Source organism: Poecilia reticulata, chromosome 14 (assembly GCF_904066995.2).
Source record: "Poecilia reticulata chromosome 14, P_reticulata-male-v2, whole genome shotgun sequence".
Classification (NCBI taxonomy): domain Eukaryota; kingdom Metazoa; phylum Chordata; class Actinopteri; order Cyprinodontiformes; family Poeciliidae; genus Poecilia; species Poecilia reticulata.
The window spans coordinates 19,318,429-19,336,353 of NC_088843.1; the positions used below are offsets into that span (position 1 = coordinate 19,318,429).

Consider the following 17,925-nt stretch of genomic DNA (forward strand, 5'->3'; position numbering starts at 1 on the left):
AATCCTCGGTTGGTCAGATTAAGCAATGAAACGAGAATCTGTGCAACATTCTATTTTTTCTTTTCTCTACAATTTAGGAATCATTTGAATTTCAAAATGTCCAAAAATGCTTCAGGGAAGTTCACACATTTCTGTCCGTCACAGTTTTTCTGCGTGAACAATAGCGAAACACACAAGTCTAACCGTTTTCTGAAGAAGCCTCCCCCGGCTTTGTTTCATTGCAATCCCTCTGTACCTGCCAGCAAGTTGTCTGTTCCTGCCGCTAACAACAAATTTATTGTCTCGGGCCATTTGCAAGAACGGAAACTGCTTTGCATTGCGAGAAATAAGTCTGGAACAAAACAATGGTTCTTCTTGTGAAATATGGCAGCAAGGTCTCACCTTTGGCTCGCTGTGCCTGCTCCCCCTGCTTATTTACGTAAGCACGACGCGTCCTGTACCCCATCAGGAAGAGGTGTTTCAGGAAAACCAATTCTGAGGTGAGATACAGAGTAAACTCTCAGCACCGACTGGACCCCAAAAGGCACCTTGCGTGATTTCAAAAAGGAGATGAAGGAAAGCGTAAACACGAGTGTGACCCTGCGCACCGGACTCCACAGGGAGCCTGGAATCTGCTTCGTGGAATTTGATTGCAGGCTGGCTTGTTTCCACATTGCTGGCAGGTTATGCTGACCAGCTACATAATCTGTTCATTGTATTTCTTTCCAGCATTACCGAATACCATCCAGCTGCCTTTGGTCCATATTCAATTCTAACCTGCAGAAGGTAAACAGAACAACAGGGTGCACTTACACTCTAAAAATAGTGGGAGACAGAACAATTCTAGTTATCTTGCAAGCCCAGTTTTGGAACAATGCAACACAACACTGCTGGGATAGAGAATTGGGTTGGATTCTCACCCAAACACTGGGTTTAACAAGTGACTACAGTGATTTATTGCCTATTTGTTGTTAGCTATTCTCTGATTCTCTCATTCGCTAACGTTTTTTTGTGGGACGAGACTCCAAATTATTCAGTGTTGAAATCTGTGCAAGGCCCGATATCGGGTACTGAGAGTTCCACATTGCTTCTCAGAACCTATTAGTGGTGTCATTTTGACCTTTTCGTTGGTCTAAATTGTAACGTTGGGCTCAAAAAGCATTCCATTCTAAGTAAATACTTACACATCACAATGAAACAGATTGAGCCGTTTTCTGGACTATTACAGTCGTGTGCATGTATGAGCTGCTGGTTTGGGATGGAGAATAAAATTCTTTAATGTGTGAGTGTTTCCTGGTTGAATCGAGATGGAATATCATCGACAACCATAAAGTGACAGCTGGCAAAGCTCTTGAAAGTTTTCAGTAATTGAAATAATTTTTTTGTAAAGTGCCTTGAGATGACTTTAGTTGTGAATTGGCATTATATAAATAAACTGAATTGAATTGATTATCCACTTTACTTAATGATCACTAAGTTAACTGTAAGTGAACTAGCTTTCTGACGACGTTCGTGTTAGGTTCTGATAATAAGTGGTAAAACCTCCATCCATTCAGCAGTCATTGGGCGAGAGGCTCTCGCCACGACAGGACAACACAGACATACAATCATTCACACTCACACCTAAGGACAGGAGAGAGAACCATAGTTAATCTAACAATCATGTTTTTCGGCTGTAAAAGAAAGATAGCAAGAAAGCAACCTCATATTGTAAATAAACTCCACCATAAAATAAATATCCATACACAATAAAAGTAACTTTTAAAAAGTAATGTTTAAGTTCAGTTCATACAAAAACTCTAAACATCACAAAGTTGCTCCTGTTGCCTTTCTGACCTACTCCTGGCCCCTAATCTGTCCACCCCCAGCATCGTCCTTCATCAGCAGAGAGATAACTGTTTGAGGCTAATGGCTCCACTTCCGCTCCAGCCACTTCTGCAAATTTGCCCTTTCATGTTTCATGGTTGGTCCATGTAGCCTCTGACACACGAACCGACTGATATCTGTATGTTTATCCAAGACGCTGAGGGAATGTTTTGCTTTCTTCTCCCTGGGTATGACTGCGGTCAGAAATACTGACTTTGTGCATGATGATAAACCATAGCTGAATCAAAGTTTAAAAAATTTTTTTAAAAAGAGATCAGTTTATCTTTTGAATAAGAGTGATTGTGTGAAGGGTAGTAAGCCCCGACAGCATTAGCACTAAGGTTTAGTAGAAGATGCAGTAATAAACTTTGGTGATGTTCGGTTGAAATTCTTACTTTAAATGAGTGAATGTGTGTTTCAACACTGCGTAGTTGCTCTTTACGCCGATCCAAATTGTCTGACGAGGCGCAGCATTATCTAGGATCTGTCTCCCTCTGGTGGCTTCCTGGAAGAATTACATAAAGCAGCCAACCTTCTTGTCGAAAGAAATTTATAATGCGATTCATAATTTATTTATCCTAGAACACATGATAAAGTATATTTAAAAGAAGACACCGAGTCTATTCTAAATATGAGAAATGCTTCACACCATCGTCATGCCAGCACTGACTGTGTCACATACGTAACTTAATCTGAAACTTCATCAATTATTGAACCTTTGAGACTCCATCACTGCTATGTTCTGTTTCACACCATTATCAATTAATTAGTAATGGCTGGCAGAATTTAACATGCTTAAAGGGTGGCAAAGAATCACAATGTGATCGTTGTTGTTATATTATTGCACGAATGAAGCTTTGACCACCAGTACACTCCAGACATTCCACAGAAATTCAAGACAAGACTATCTTGATGTCAAAATAGTTAAATCAATGACGTACAATGTCTAAAATTATTCACTGACATTAAAAAAGAAGAAACATTGTTCTTTTTGCAGATAAACCATCCATCTGTTGTCTTTGCAGCAGGTCAGGAATGGAGTGACGCTCCAATTCTTCTTGGGGTTTTACAAGAAGTTTCACTAAAGAAGGAATAAGAAGTCGCTAGTCTGGCAAATTCTGCTTTTGTCTTGGGGTCTCCTCTGAGGAAGATCTGAATGGATAACCTCCAAAAAAAAAAGACATAGAGGAGGCATCCTGACCAGATGCCAGTTCAGCTGAAAACATTCAAAAGACATTGTCTGACCTCCAACCAAATGATGGAGCTATTTGACATGTCATGAAGGCTGTCGCCAGACGTTCTACTGAAGAAGTAGGGCGTCCATCCAGAATTTGTTCTTTCAGTCATTATCCACATCTCAAGACTGTAGATAATGCCTAGAGTATAAATAGCTGTAAAATGAGGTCTTTGCCTTTTGGCTCGGCGCCTTCTCGACCAGAACAAACAAGGGCAACACCACCACTAACGCAGCTAAATATCTAATCTGGGTAACTCTGAGACCTCTAACTAATTTCATCACATTTTTGTGCAAAGAATACACGCTTCTGGCTTTATTGATACCAAACACTGTAAAAACAGTTCCAGCACTCCATGTTCAATACTCCCACAACAGGAACGGACACAGTCTTCAGCCTTCTTATGGTCCTCAAAACACATGTGGACCAGACAAATAAACTCCAGTATGTTAAGAACTCTGCAGTATCAACTCTCTGGTTTGTTGTTCCATGACCCATAAAAAAAATCTACACTACTTGTTCAACAATTTTCCACTCACTTTAAGCCTAAACCTAGAACAAATGTTCCCAGAGAGGCTGGAATGTTTTTCCCTTTGATGGGAAGCACATTTAGTTAGACGTGTTTATTTAATATGTGCATTGACATAGTTGGGCAGATATGACACATGCCATCTTTTTTTCATCCAGTATTTCAATTAAAAGTTAAACTTTAGGAAAGCAGTCTAAAAGACGCAACATAACATACACAAGGGATTGTGTATTTGAAGCAGAGAGCCTAGAGCCATCAACAGCTTCAACGATCTAATGGCAGCTAGAAGCCGATAAACATGTGGATAGAGCTTATTTTCTATCTTTGCACTGATTTGGTGTAGAAATGTAAATACATAAGTGTTAATTAGAGGTGTGCCGATCGATCGGTCACCGATCATAATCGGCCAATTTTCTGAAAAAGTGCATGATCGGTGATCGGCGATCATTGGCTCTTGTTGCCGATACCGATCACCTGCATCTCATTTCGCAGCCTGCCTGTGCAGCTGGTCTCCTCTTTCCTTCACACTGCGCAAACGCGCAGCAACAAATCCTAAGCGATGTGGAACTATAACGCACTGAGTGAATGGGGAAGTTTGTGTGTTGCGGCGGAAAATTGAAGCACGTGGGGTGAAGCAGGTCAAAATGCATCAACACGACGAATCTAATATGGCATAAAAACAATGCCATACTTGACGGAGTTTGGCTACATCGAGGCTCACTGCAGTAAAAAAGACATATGGAGGATCAGATACCAGGTAAAGCAGCGCACAGCTACAAACACTCACCCGGATTAGCATGACGGTCAGAAAGCTGAACAAATAACCCGCAAAATTATTTACGTTTTCGAGCTGCGATGTAAGACGCTGGTTCTGCTCTCGCTGTTGAACCGCTGCTACGAGCTACATAGTAATATTTCACAGACAGAGCGCCGCTTCTGCTCCACCTGGTAGTGACTCTCACACCGAACCTCTGTTTAAAGCCGCAGCATCTAACTTAAAAAATACATTTTACATACGTATTAAAACTTTTGCTGTCCTAACATGAGTCAGGTAATCTCTAAAAAAATAATAGATCTCCTCCCTGCTCTGCATAATTACTCCGCTCAGTCAGAAACAGCCACTCAGAACTAGCAGTAATCAGCTAGCCGCCATGCTAACAGGAAGTTTTCATTCAGTAACTCTGGATTGTTTATTGTAATGGATCCCGTATTAGTCTTTGAATGTTAAGTTTTATACTTAAATTTTTTTGGCAATGTTGAGAGGTTTTATTATGGCTCTTTGCATTATTTAGCCTCTTCAGAGGCTTCATATGTTATCAGTCTGTTAAAGATAGTATTACCGATAGCAGTACAATTTGCAGAATGCCTGTTTTGTTTAGTTTTCTTCTTGGAAAAAGTTATTAAAAACAAGTTTTTGTCTAAATTAAGGTGAATTCATGGTTCCTTTTTCCACATAATGTAACCGATAGTGTTTATGATAAAAAAAAATAAAAATAAATTATGTGATCGGTATCGGTGATCGGCCTTCATGGGTGATCGGTATCGGCAGGAAAAAACCTGATCGGCACATCTACAGTGTTAATGGTTGTGTCTCTGAAAGAGTCCATGATGAATCTTGCTCACTGGGTATGACAGAGGGGTTCTCCTTGCAAAAACAACAAAAATTAAATGTTCTGGTTCATCTCCAGGTTTCTGTTTTATGTGTGTCGTTTTAACACGAGTTGCTCTAACAGTGGGAAGAGCCTTGGCGCACACTAGCCCTCCTCACGCAGGCCAATGCCACGCCACCTGTCATCAACAGCAGGTCTTACAAAAACAGAGGATCCTGCAGAAATTACGGGGCCGGGCAGAGAAAACTCTCCACACGGGAAATTGTTTTTCAGAGACGTTGGATTTATTAAAATGAACAAATAAACGCTGGGGAAACTCGCAGTGGGTGTTGTTGTCCTGGCCCCGTCAGCCTCTGATGTGGCGCATCTCAGCTGCATCAAGTAAAGTATGATTAGCAGGTCGGAACAGGAAGTCAATGGATCTTAGTTTCCAACGGATCTTAGTTTCAAAATAAAGCGCCACATTTCTGTAATATTTATTTATTTATTTATTTATTTATTTATTTATTTATTTATTTATTTATTTATTTATTTATTTATTTATTCAGTAGAACCAATATGTCCTTTTCGGAGATCCCCAATCCCAGAGGCTTGTTTTTGCGAGACAGGTGTGAGTTAAGAACTAAGGTTTGAAAAATTGATAGCTGGCATAAATTATAAAATGAGCTAGTGAATATGTTTGAAAAATAATACAGCAGATTTATTTTTCAATGAAAAGAAAAGGAGAATGTTCGCCATCACCAGAGCAATTGATTAAGAATTTAGATTTATTTTAAAATGCAAATGTAAAATGTAACTCTCCATGGCTCTGTTGAATTTTTATAAATAACACATAACAATAATTTGCCCCAGACAACTTTATATTTTTGTCTGTCTGAATCATTTAAAATCAAATCTTACGATCATTTACTCAGAACCCAAGCAGGCTTTTCGTGGAATACCTTTTATTTTAACTTGAGCTGAAATATATTGATCAGCGATCAATATATTCTCACTTGAATACATTTTTTTTTTTTTTTTTTGGCCTATCTGCCCACCTCTGACACCATCACTGTCGGCACTATGGACTAGTAAACAACAAATGTTAATTGTATTCCTGTTCCGTGGGTTGGTCTTTTACTTCCAAACCACGGACCGGAAGTCCTGTGTGTCGCTTATTGCCGCTGCTTCGACGGATCTGTGCGCATCTGATCGAGCTGGAATAGGGAATTGGGAACATTTGGGCCCTCTCTCCCCCGCTGCACCGTAAGCCTCCGTGTTTCCGTCTCTGCAGCAGTCGCGCTGGCGTCGCGGGGACCGGGCGAAGCGTTCCTGTTATGACAGCGACGGGATGACAGCGGTCCAGTCGGAGACGTGTTTGTTTTGCGTGGCGAAATGAGGCAGGGGGTGGAGAGTCGCCACAGAGACGCTGGGCTCCGGCCAAACATCGCCGCATTTTAGCACCACTTCTTCTTCTCCTCCTCCTTTTTCTTCTTCTTCTCCTCCCTTGCATGCAAGGGCTTCTGCACTGAGTTGCGTCGCTGACCGACCGCTCGTTTTATTTCTTTCTTTTTTCTTTTTTCTTTTAAAGACATCTATCTTTGCAAGGTGCATGGTGGAAAATGCAGCTTGTTTGAGGACACCCCCCCTCCACCACCACCACCACCACCTCTCTCTCCCTCTCCTCCACATATCCATCGCTGCCATGACAGGCAGAGGTCTCCTCCGGAGCTCGGCTCGGTCGCTCGTTGAGCAAGCAGATTGACTCGGGACGGTGGGGCCTCGCATCCGCGGATGTCATTCTGTCTGTGGATCCTGTAAACACCGTCCGCGCAAATACACGGCGAACGTCGTTCGGGAGCTGGGGGGGTGGGGAGAGGAAAATTAAGAGGGGGCTGGGGGGGAGAGAGAAAGAGAAGGAAAACATGTCGTCTCGATCTGCATTACAGTCTGGAAACGACAGGAGCACCGGAGAACATGTAAGTGCAGCCGCTGTTTGTGCTTGTGTGCATGCAGAGGGATAGGATAGGTGGTGCATCCCCGAGCACAGATCTGCTATGTGTGGCCTTTGGCATTCTAGGCTTTTTTTTTTCTTTTTCTTTTTTTCCTTTTCCATGCGCATGGGGGGAGGGTGAGATGAGGAGGAGGAGGAGGGGGGAGCATGCACGGTGCTGTTTCTTCTCGTTCTGTACAGATCAAGGGGTCCAGGATGTGAGGCCACCGTGCTGCTCTTTGGGAAAGTGCTAACCTTGAGTGTGTGTGTGTGTGTGTGTGTGTGTGTGTGTGTGTGTGTGTGTGTGTGTGTGTGTGTGTGTGTGTCCACTGACAGACGAGTTGATGGCAACCTGAGTCGATATCTCTCAGCGAATATGCGCAGAAAGCATGAAAACCGGCCATCACATCTCTGTATATGTACCTCTGTGGAGAGATAGTGATGTCACATTATACCCCTTTCCTCTCCTCTCCTGTGTGTGTGTGTGTGTGTGTGTGTTCTCAAAATCGGATGGGTGGGACGAGTGCAGGAGGCCCAGATATAAACGCATAGAGGATATGTGGGCTTGTTGGTACGAAGTGGAGGGGATTACTGCGTAAAATGATGTGCAGTCCGTCGATGTGCAGTCCGTCGCTGCGCAGCCTACAAAGCACCCAGCCCTACAGCCAGTGGGTGTCAGACAGGCCATACATTCTACAGGGGAACAGAGGAGAGGCCTGCGGGAAAGACACAACACATCTATCTATCTATCTATCTATCTATCTATCTATCTATCTATCTATCTATCTATCTATCTATCTATCTATCTATCTATCTATCTATCTATCTATCTATCTATCTATCTAGCATTAATCTGTCTCTGAGTGCAGATCTTCTGTATAATTAGGTCTTTGTGTCAGATGAGTGAATTGAGCAGATATCAGTGGTGCCATGATGGCTGAGGTGAAAAGCCTGACAGGAACTTTGCTGCTCTCCATGTGTGCCCCACACTCCACCCCCCACACCACCCCACTTTGCCCCCCCCAGCTTCTCAAGCTGTGCTGTAGGTAGGGAGCTGGGAGCAGGAATAGAAGCACCATGTCTGAAGGTGGGGCACGGGGCTGTGGGCTTGTTATTGTTGTGTAACTGCAGCCTCTGGGATTGCACTGTTGGCCTGTTCGGCTGCAAACCTCTAAGCTTCCGTAAGCCACTCTTTCCTCCTGTTGGCCACTTTGCACCTGTTCCAGGGGTGATATTATCTTCTTGCCCTCTTTGGTTCTAGGTATGAGGGTTTATGTCTGCTGATGTTGCCCATTTTCCAATAATTCAGATGTGTTTACTGAAGTGAGGTTCTGTAGTTAATAGTAATCAGTATTTTACCCATGCTAGATTCTCATACAGGAGTGAGTTCACCAGCTGGTCCTAACCCATTTGTTAGATGGTTGTTTACTTTGTTGCCGTTTGTTCCGCTGGAAATTAGCGGAACAAACGATATATCGCCATTGACATTGGTATTGGCTGACATTAGTCATTTTTTAACTTATCGGCGTTGGTCCGATAAATAAAACTGGGATGATATTAACAAGCAGTCCTTTTTTTTTCCATCTTGTTGCCATTATGGAAGGAGAGGGAACGAGGTTGGGCGTGTGGTATTTGGTTGGTCATGTGACAGTGATAATGATGCAGCACAGCATTGTGGGAAAAGGTAGCGAAACGTCTGTAACAATCAGTGAGAGCAGAAGAAGAACAAAAAAATCACGCTTGCTCTTTTTGAAAAAAATATTTGCCAGGTCTGCTCTTCTGATAGAAATCCTTTCATTTTTTTATTTCTTTACTACTTGGAAGTCAGAATGTCATGGTTCCATGTCCAAAGAGACAAACCGAAACAACCTCTAATGTTAGGATTCAAATTTGGAAGGTCAGCGGTCTCTTGGTGGGTTTTATTTGTAATGGGCCAACAAAAAAATAATGGCAGCCATCTCTGCGGGTGGTGACGCATTTAGAACGCCTGAAGCTTGTTGCTAACCCTAAGAAGAAGCATTCAACTGCACGTGTTTTCATAATTCGAAGGAAACCTGCACAGGTTTGCTTTTACACAAGTGTTAACTGAAAAGTAAATCCTCCATGAACCTGGATGGGTTTTGAACGGAGAGACCTCAAAGAGGTGGTAAATCTGTAGCTATGTATTATCTATCCTGACACCAGAACCAATATGGCTGCCGTGCAAATGGACTTAAACTAAGTTTATAAACTTTTGGTTCTTCTGACTGTGTGTCATTAAATCAATGACGCACATCAGTAAATGTGGTAAAAAGATGAAATTGTGGAGAAATTTATTATTAGCTTGTGCTAATGGTAATAGTTAGCCTAGCCACAGAAGAGTTTCAAAATCCAATATGGCTGCCACGTGCGTAGACTTAATTCAAGCTATAGTTATAAACTGTTAGTTATTTTGTGGCACAAGCCAGTAAGTATAGTAAAAGGGGGTAACTGTTAGCCTAGCCACAGAGCAGTACAACAAGTGAATCTCACATGTTTTCTGTGTTGCAACCAACAGATTAGCCTTTACCAATGCAGAGCTAGTGATAACTACTTCACACCTCCGATATCCATTTTACTCCCGGTCGTCCCACATGCATCTCCATATTAAAAACAACGTGACTCAATCTTTTTATCATCAGTGTTACACAACTATTATTTTAGTCAACAATCAAGAAACAAAAGAACCGTGGAGACTTCTACGAACGCCAGCAAACAGCCGCGCCTCACTCCACAGAAACGGTGTGAACAAGTAGCAGGAGCCCAGAAGTAAGACCATTCTTACTTCTGACACAACATGCCCATGTGCTGGACAGCAGCTGTTTACCCAGAAACAAGGGGCATGTAGTCACATGAAGCTCAGTTCAGCTTCACTTGTTTTCGGAACATCTGGAGGAATGTACCCACCGACGTTTAGCTCTCCCCTATAGCCCTATACAGGCATCTGCTTAGCAAAAACAACAATTTCAGATGCTCCTATGTTGTTTTTTTCCTTTTCAGGGTGTTCAAACATCTGTAAATCAGTGCAGCTGTCTGGAAAGCAGTCTCGTCTTCTTTTCTTGAACCCTGTAATTCTGCCAACCTGCCCAGTGGGCCCTCAGCTGTTAGCTTGTCTGTGTGCACAAATGGCGTGTGTACGCACATATGCTTTGATAAGTGACTTTCCTCTAAATCAAAATATGCTCAGGGTTTTATGACACGGTAATCAGCCCGATGTGCTGGTCAGAAACGTAGAAATCTGTCTACTTTACTCTTATTTTCTTTACAGACATTGATGAGTGCTAGACACTTTTCAATGTAGACTCTGTTACTGAGGGAAGACTACTTTTAATTCACCTTTTTCCTCTTCTTTCAATTAGAGGGAGCACAGAAATTAAGTAGTAGGACCATGCTCAGTAAGTTTTTTGACATTTTGAGAATAAAGTCATAATTATACAAGAGTAAAAGTCATAATATTAGCAGAATAAAGTCGCAATATTAAAGTCGTACAATTTTTAGATATAAGTAGTTTTAATGAGAGCAAAGCTTTGATATTCTTACCCAGATCTGACATGACCAGCTCATCTAGTCCTTGGTTCTTTCATCAAAATAGACTTGTTTCTGCTGCAAATCGTAATCCGATGATGATGTGTTAAAAATGTTGTAGAAAGTAAGCATTTCCTCATTTGTAAAACCGAAAATACCCTCTGCTTACATTCGCTAGCTAAAGCTAACCATGCTAACCCTGCTAATCGATATTCTAGGAATATATTCTTAGAATAACGATTAGCATGGTTACTCTGTTCTTAAATGCTTCACTTTGTTTTTGTTTTAAGATGTTCAGCTTATATCGGTATTCGCAGGTGGTCAAAGGTTTACAGAAAAATGAAAACATGGCAATAACTATGTGTGTTTTGCACTTGGCTACATACAGACCCCTTCAATAAATTAGAATAATATTGAAAAGCCCGTTTATTTTATGAACTTTGTCGCCCAGTGAAACACAACATATGGAGTAATTAAACAAGGGTGGATGTTTGAAAGCCTTTATTACTTTTAATTAGGATATTTCTCCACTTACAGCTAATACAGACACATCATTTGAAGTTGGAATATTAAATGAGACCAATAAAATAATATATTTTCAAAAACAGAAACATGGGCCTTGTGAAAAGTCGGTTTAATACCTGCTCAAAGGTTGTTATTTCCAAAAGCTACTTTTAATCTGGACGAATATTCTAATTTATTGAGATAGACTGAAAAGTATAGTTGAAACCAGAGTTCAGAAAATGTCAGCATTTATCCTACAAATCCTCCTGGTAATTAAAGAAATAATATTATTCTAACAAAACAGGTTTTGTCAGTTGAGTTCAGTGTACGTTTAAGGGTACTTTTCCCCCCAAAAAAACGATTTTTGGGGAAAGATTTGAAAGTGCTAGACTTCAAACGGTGCTGCTGCTGCTGCAGCGTGTCATGCTGGTGCCGACCTTCTCTCCACTCCCTGACGCTCCCCTCTTTTCTTGCAGCATGTGCCGCTCGGTGCCAGCCGCGCAGACAAGGCCACGAGCCAGTCCAGCCGCTCTCTGGGCGCCCGGTGCAGGAACTCCATCGCCTCCTGCTCAGACGAGCAGCCGCACATCGGCAACTACCGTCTGCTCAAGACCATCGGCAAGGGAAACTTTGCCAAAGTCAAGCTGGCGCGCCACGTCTTGACAGGCAGGGAGGTGAGCCATGGGGCAGCAGAGACCCCCGGGGGCAGCAGGAAGAGGATGAGTGGGCTGAATAAGTTGTTGATGGAAATGTTTCCTGGGCGAGGGAAGGCGGTAACTTCACAGTGCTGCTGGGGCTCTTCCTGTTTTCCTGTGGGCAATAATTTCAGAGAACACAGTGTTGATTAATTCCAAACATTCTGGTCAGTATGGAATAAACGCATTCAAATATAACTGATACATTGTTTTTGCTTTGCTACATGTCAGGTAGTTATCTTAAAGAGTATTACATAAAATCAACATTTTTGAGCTTTACATAATGTTCTAATGTTATTCCCTCATCACCTGGAGTGTTGCTTTGATTCTTTTATGCATGTTTGAGAAATCCTTTAATCTCCCCTGGCAACCATTCAGCTGTGCAAAACACCTGGGTGGACCTAGCTCTGCCTTTTGAAACACAGCTTTTCCTTAGAGCTGCAGTTTCCACATTTCTGTCTCACACAGCAGCCCTCTCCCCCACTCGGCTCCTTCAGACTAGCCAGCAGCAATTAGCAGACACCTGTTGGAACTGCACATCTTTTGAGCTTCTTATGCAAGCTACTTCTCAGTGCAATGCTAGTGAAATTGTTGTTAAAGGGTTAATTGAGGATTAATGTTGTGATGACTTCCTGAAGGCGGAGATTCAGAAAGAGCAGGAGTTTTTAAGGAGACATTTTCAAGGTGTTAAATTATGAAGTCAAATTTTCTTTAAGTTATTTCATATATATTGCATTTTCATAACCATGAAAGTTAACGTAGTTACTATATTGTGCTATAAAATGGTGCTATGTGCCAAGAAAACGCATAATAATGCCCCTTTAATGCAAAATTAATGTAAAAAAAAAAGACAAGAATAAAATAAATAAAGTAATAAAATAAATACAATGACCCAAATGTTAAAATGCACAAATAATAAAAGCTTTAATGTAACGGACCGAAGAAAAAGATATTTAGTTTTAACTTGGATCCCTCTATATTCAACATTATCAATGTTTTGTAGACTGTTTACATATGTTTTTGAAGAGTAATTTCTTTAAAGACGGCTTATTTTTCCAGTCTTCTATTTTCAGTTCTGTCTTTCAAAAGACATCTGCTTTTTCTCCATGACCGTTAAAGGAGTTGCCTTGAACTGTTTCAGTCGATCCTGGGTCAGCCTGTATGTTCAGGAACTAGTGATCCACCAGCCCAGGCTTTGCGTTCGCATGAGTTGGCAAATCTTTTTTGGGGGGGGTTAGATTTTCTTGGTTTAAATGGTGTTTTCAGGTCAAATTAGAGTCCATCGCTTTGCAGTGGGAGAGATTTGTCCCGAAGTGGAAAACACTCAAGACAGTTGCCAATCTTCTTAGGAGGGAATGTTCCAGCAAATTTACCCAGAAGTCACTCCACTTGACGGTGCAGAGAAGCTGTAAACCCCAAGAGCTTAAATTCCCACTTTTACGTTTCTCAGTTAGCATGTTGTATGTTAAGCAGGAGCATTAGAGAAAGACCATGAATGAGTTGTTTGGAGGGTAGAAGGCGATTGAATTTTCACTGTGAAAATAAAATGGAGACATGATTTAAAAAAAAATAAAAAATTTTCTATTGAGATATAAACACGCTCAGATTAAGTGAACATACACAGAAACAAAATGACATGCGTGAAAAAATATCTGGGCTTTATGTTTGCTGTTCAGGATAATTCTGTTGTACAAGAATTTGTTTGCCTTTCCTCATCAGAACTTCTTCCTCGTCTCTTACAGGTCGCAATAAAAATCATTGACAAAACCCAGTTGAACCCAACCAGCCTGCAAAAGGTCAGTTTTCTTCTCTGTATTTCTGAGTTGCGCCTGTAGCGATATGTGCCATGTTTTCAGGAGCAAGGAAAGAAAACGCAGGCTGCCCTGACTGACTGATGTTGTGCTTCCGCTGTGTTTTATGCTCTAATCGGTGAAGAGAACGGCGTTCTAGCTGCGTTTCCGTTACAAATGTGCACAAAACGTTAGTCAGTAGCTGCTTTTCTATTGACCTTAAAATCGTGCAAATTGGAATTAAAAAAATAGATCTCTTAATGGAAACACGGCAATTTAAAAAAACAAATTTTTTAAAATTTTTAAATTTTTTGTAAAACGTTTTTGCGCAAGCAGGAGGTGGTTTTCCGGATGCATCGAAATTGGTGTGTTCAGCAAAACTGCGGTGGAAATGCTTTTTTTTGCCATCACATGAGTCACACAATCAACAACCGGATGTTGCTACTGGCACAAAAGACGAAGAAGACAAAAGGAAATGGAAAGAGGTCTCATGGTTGTTTTTTTTGGGGATTTGATTTATTGATTCTAATTTTATTATAACTCTGAGTTCCTCAGTTCCCTTTTTGATTTGACCAGTCTGGTTTGTGTTTTAATATAGTTCAGTCCTTTCTTAGTGATTCTACTTTATTATAGTTCATTATTTATTACTTGTTAGTTTAGTTATGTTTATGTCTAGTTATTCTTTAATGTTGGATTCATTTCCTAGTCCCCAGTGTCCTCTCCCTCGCCCCCTGTGTGTCTCTCTCTCTTCCCTCACACCTGCAACCCATTAGCTAATCAGTCCAGGTCCTTTGTTCCAGCATTCGTCCTCCCAGTGCTTACACACCTCACCTCCCCTCACTCTTGACTGGTTCCTCCCGTTATTTTCCTGTTTCTTCTCCACCAACACCCTTGTGTAGTTTTCCCTAGATTTCTGCTTTTGTTCAGCTCTGGCTCTCTGCATTCCCATGTTTTTTTTTTCTTGTCAGTTTGTTTTATTTTTATTTTTTTTTAACTTTTAATTAAAGAAAAGATTTTTCATCGGATTCTCCCAGACTCCAGCTTGGGCTTTGGTCCACGACGGCTTGTTTTCTTAGTGGCTCACTTCATGAACAAACTTATTCGCGTGCGATTTCAATTGCGTTCCACATTTAGTGGAAATACTGCGATTACGAAATTGTCTCTTTTTGACATTAGTAGAAAAGCAACAAAATTTTACACGCATTTGTAATGGAGCTACTATTCCTCACAATTTTACAACTGTGGTGTTTTCATTAAATGAGAAACTCAATCAAAATCACATGTGGATACGTTTGTTCACGTGTTGTCATTAAGAAAGACGCCGCGCAAAGATGCTCCTATTGCTTTCTGTCGTCTTTGTGTGGTAACATAGTTATTGATCACCAATGTGATATTTAAATTTTTTTGCCATTTCAGCTTTGTGAAATAAACCACCTCATTGTAGCTCCTAAACGTTTTTAATCAAAAAATTTTTTTTATTTTTTTTCAAAATCCTTATGTGTCCATGTGGCAAATTTATTTTCGAAATGTCAAATTGCGCAATTACACTGGTTAACGGAAACGCAACTCGTGATCGGAGAGGGCTGTGAGAGGTTCAGGCTCCTCCTCCACCGTCTCCCCCTGCAGAAAGCAGCAGGAAGGGAGAGCAGCTGATGCTGATGCAGAGGGGGATCATGGGATGTGATGCTGTGTGGCAGGTGCTAGGGTTTGGACGGGAGCAAGAGGAGACCTCTGCTCCACATATCATCTCTTGTCTCTCTCTTGGCTAATCGCTGCCCTGAGAGAGACGGGGGGGGGGGCTGACTCATCCCGGAGGCCGCGGTCACCCGGCTCACACTCCCCTCTGTTTGTGTGCATGTCTTCCTACCGCGTCTTCCTCAAACACGCGCGTTTGCGGGTAACGGCAAAGGACGTGTTGTAGAGTTGTTCGTGTCGGGATCTGTCACCGTTTTCGTAGAAAGGGGAGAAGTGTCGCGGCAGGAATGGGGTGACTCAAGCTTCGCCGTTGCAGCCTGACTCACGGAGATGTCGAGCAGGAGAACCTGTGCTGGACGTCCAGGCACACGGAAACCAGTGGACGGGATTCCTTAAGTCTGGAAGGGGCTGGGATAAAACAAAATGAAAGCATGGAAAGAAATCTGCGTAGTTCCAGACTATATTCCCCATTCTGTTTACTAAAAGTCGTGTTCTTCCTTCTTAGTGTTGTTTTTTTTTCTTCTGTACTTTCTCCTTCTTTGTGCCTTTCCTCATATTCTCATAATATCACTTCATTTCTTTACTTTCCCCATCTTTTTCTTTCTCCTCTTTTCTTTAATACTGTTTGTCTATCTGTGTTGTGTCCTTCCTGCCTTAAAAGTGTTGTATTTTCACTTGAAGATGCTTAACAATCCTAAGATATTTACTTCCTATTTCCCAGATATCTCAGCATCACCTCACGCAGCTGCATGTAACACAGTTGGGTGAAAGTTGAAGGGGAAATGTAAGAGACTTAAGAATGCAGACGTTCTGCAGAGCTGATTGTGTTCTTGTATGGCCGTCACCAACATTTAGCCATAAGGGGCTCCGAGGATTTCTGTCTTTTTCACCTCCTTTCTGAGAAGAAGAATCTTGTGAACTAAAAGATTTCCACCTTTAAACATGTTCACAGATCCTCTTAAAATTGCAGTTTTTGAGACTTTAAAGTTTGAGATTATAATTAATTGTTTTCCACCTTTGACATTACAAAATATTGGAAGCAACTCAACGTTTCTGTTTATTGTTCTTGAAAAGCAAGAAGGAGTTCTGTGGATTTTTGGCAAAGCAAAGCAGGGCGTAGTTTTAGTGATCGGAAGAATTACATCTTTAGTGGAAAAATGAAAACTAAGTCTGGGACATTATCGCATAAATTTTGATAATTAATTACTTGTATTTCAATGTAATTAATCACATTTTTTTTTTACATACAAAAGTGACCAAGTGGAACCTTTGTGTTTGTGCGTTTCTGCTATGCCCATAACTCTAACGCACAAGCGACATCAGCAAACAATGAAGCCACTTCTCTTGGTCCACTGGGATTAATTTACCGTATTTTCAGCACTATAAGGCGCACCTTCAATGATTGACCTATTTTAAAACTTTTTTCATATATACACGGCGCACCGCATTATAAGGCGCATAATAGAGAACGGGACAAATTGGCAACAGTTTTGTTCCGTTCTCTATTATTACACATCCACATTTGTAAAGAAGTGGTCCCTGAGTACTTTATATAGTAGTCTGCCCCAGTCGTTGTTTCACTCACGGTGTTGCAATATTGTGCCCAACTGCTTTCTGGGTAACACAGACCAACCGACACGCTGCCGCTGCAGTCTAGGTCTCTCTTTCCCCGCCCCTCCGCCCCCCTGGCTTTAAATGTATTATCAAACTTTATTAACAAACCAGCTTTCTGACAACTATTCCCAGCATGCACTGCGTACTTCTTCTTCTACAGGGGAAAATGAAGTCGGCGGCTGCTTACCGTAATTGCTAGACCTGTTGTGGCTCAATATTGGTCCATACATAAGGCGCACTGTCGGCTTTTGAGGAAATTGAAGGTTTTTAGGTGCGCCTTATAGTGCGGAAAATACGGTATGCTTCAAAAACCGATCTGATTGGACACTGGAAAATACTGCTGTTGTGTTCAAGTTGGGCTAAAAGCAGTTACCCTATCAGTGAAGCTACTCGCGTCTAAAATAGCATGTTGGTGTTAAACATGCTGGAGCAGCAAAGTCAACCCCAACACTAATGTTAGCATCAACAGTCCATCAACTCTGAACTAACCTGATGGTTGAGTAACTTAAATAAGATAAAAAACTATAAATATCTCTGCTGCTGCACTCATAAGTATATTAATTCAGTAATTCAAGAACAATCCAAATACCTAATTATTAGTGTAATTGTTGGTGGTTATTATTTTTTTAATTATAATGGTCGATTTGTTGCAAATAACTGAATTGTGATCTGCTTTTGCACAAAGCTTTTGCTTCAACACTGCTGCCCTGTATCCTGATAGATTTTGTTGAATAACTCAAAAATCATTGAGAAATTAAATATATGTAGGAAACTGGTGGCATAAATCAAAATGGTAAAAAGCACAGCCAGAGAGTGGACTGTATTTGTCCCATAGTCTCTACTAAGAGACGTCCTCATTCGGCCATTTTAATATCTAAACACTGCACTATATA

At 41.3% G+C, this 17,925-nt stretch overlaps 1 protein-coding gene across 3 annotated transcripts in view; it reads left to right on the forward strand.

Moving 5' to 3' along the window:
• The first annotated feature begins 6,277 nt into the window (after positions 1-6,277).
• mark4a (MAP/microtubule affinity-regulating kinase 4a) overlaps positions 6,278-17,925 on the forward strand; it is a 38,272-nt gene continuing 26,624 nt past the window's right edge. The window contains exons 1-3 of one of the 3 annotated variants that reach the window (XM_008428346.3): positions 6,278-7,177; positions 11,715-11,912; positions 13,676-13,729. In XM_008428346.3, the coding sequence (XP_008426568.1) occupies positions 7,124-7,177; positions 11,715-11,912; positions 13,676-13,729 (306 nt within the window). In that variant the 5' untranslated portion in view covers positions 6,278-7,123. The remainder of the gene's footprint in view (positions 7,178-11,714; positions 11,913-13,675; positions 13,730-17,925) is intronic. The other 2 variants (XM_008428347.3, XM_008428349.3) reach the window with 2 other exon arrangements.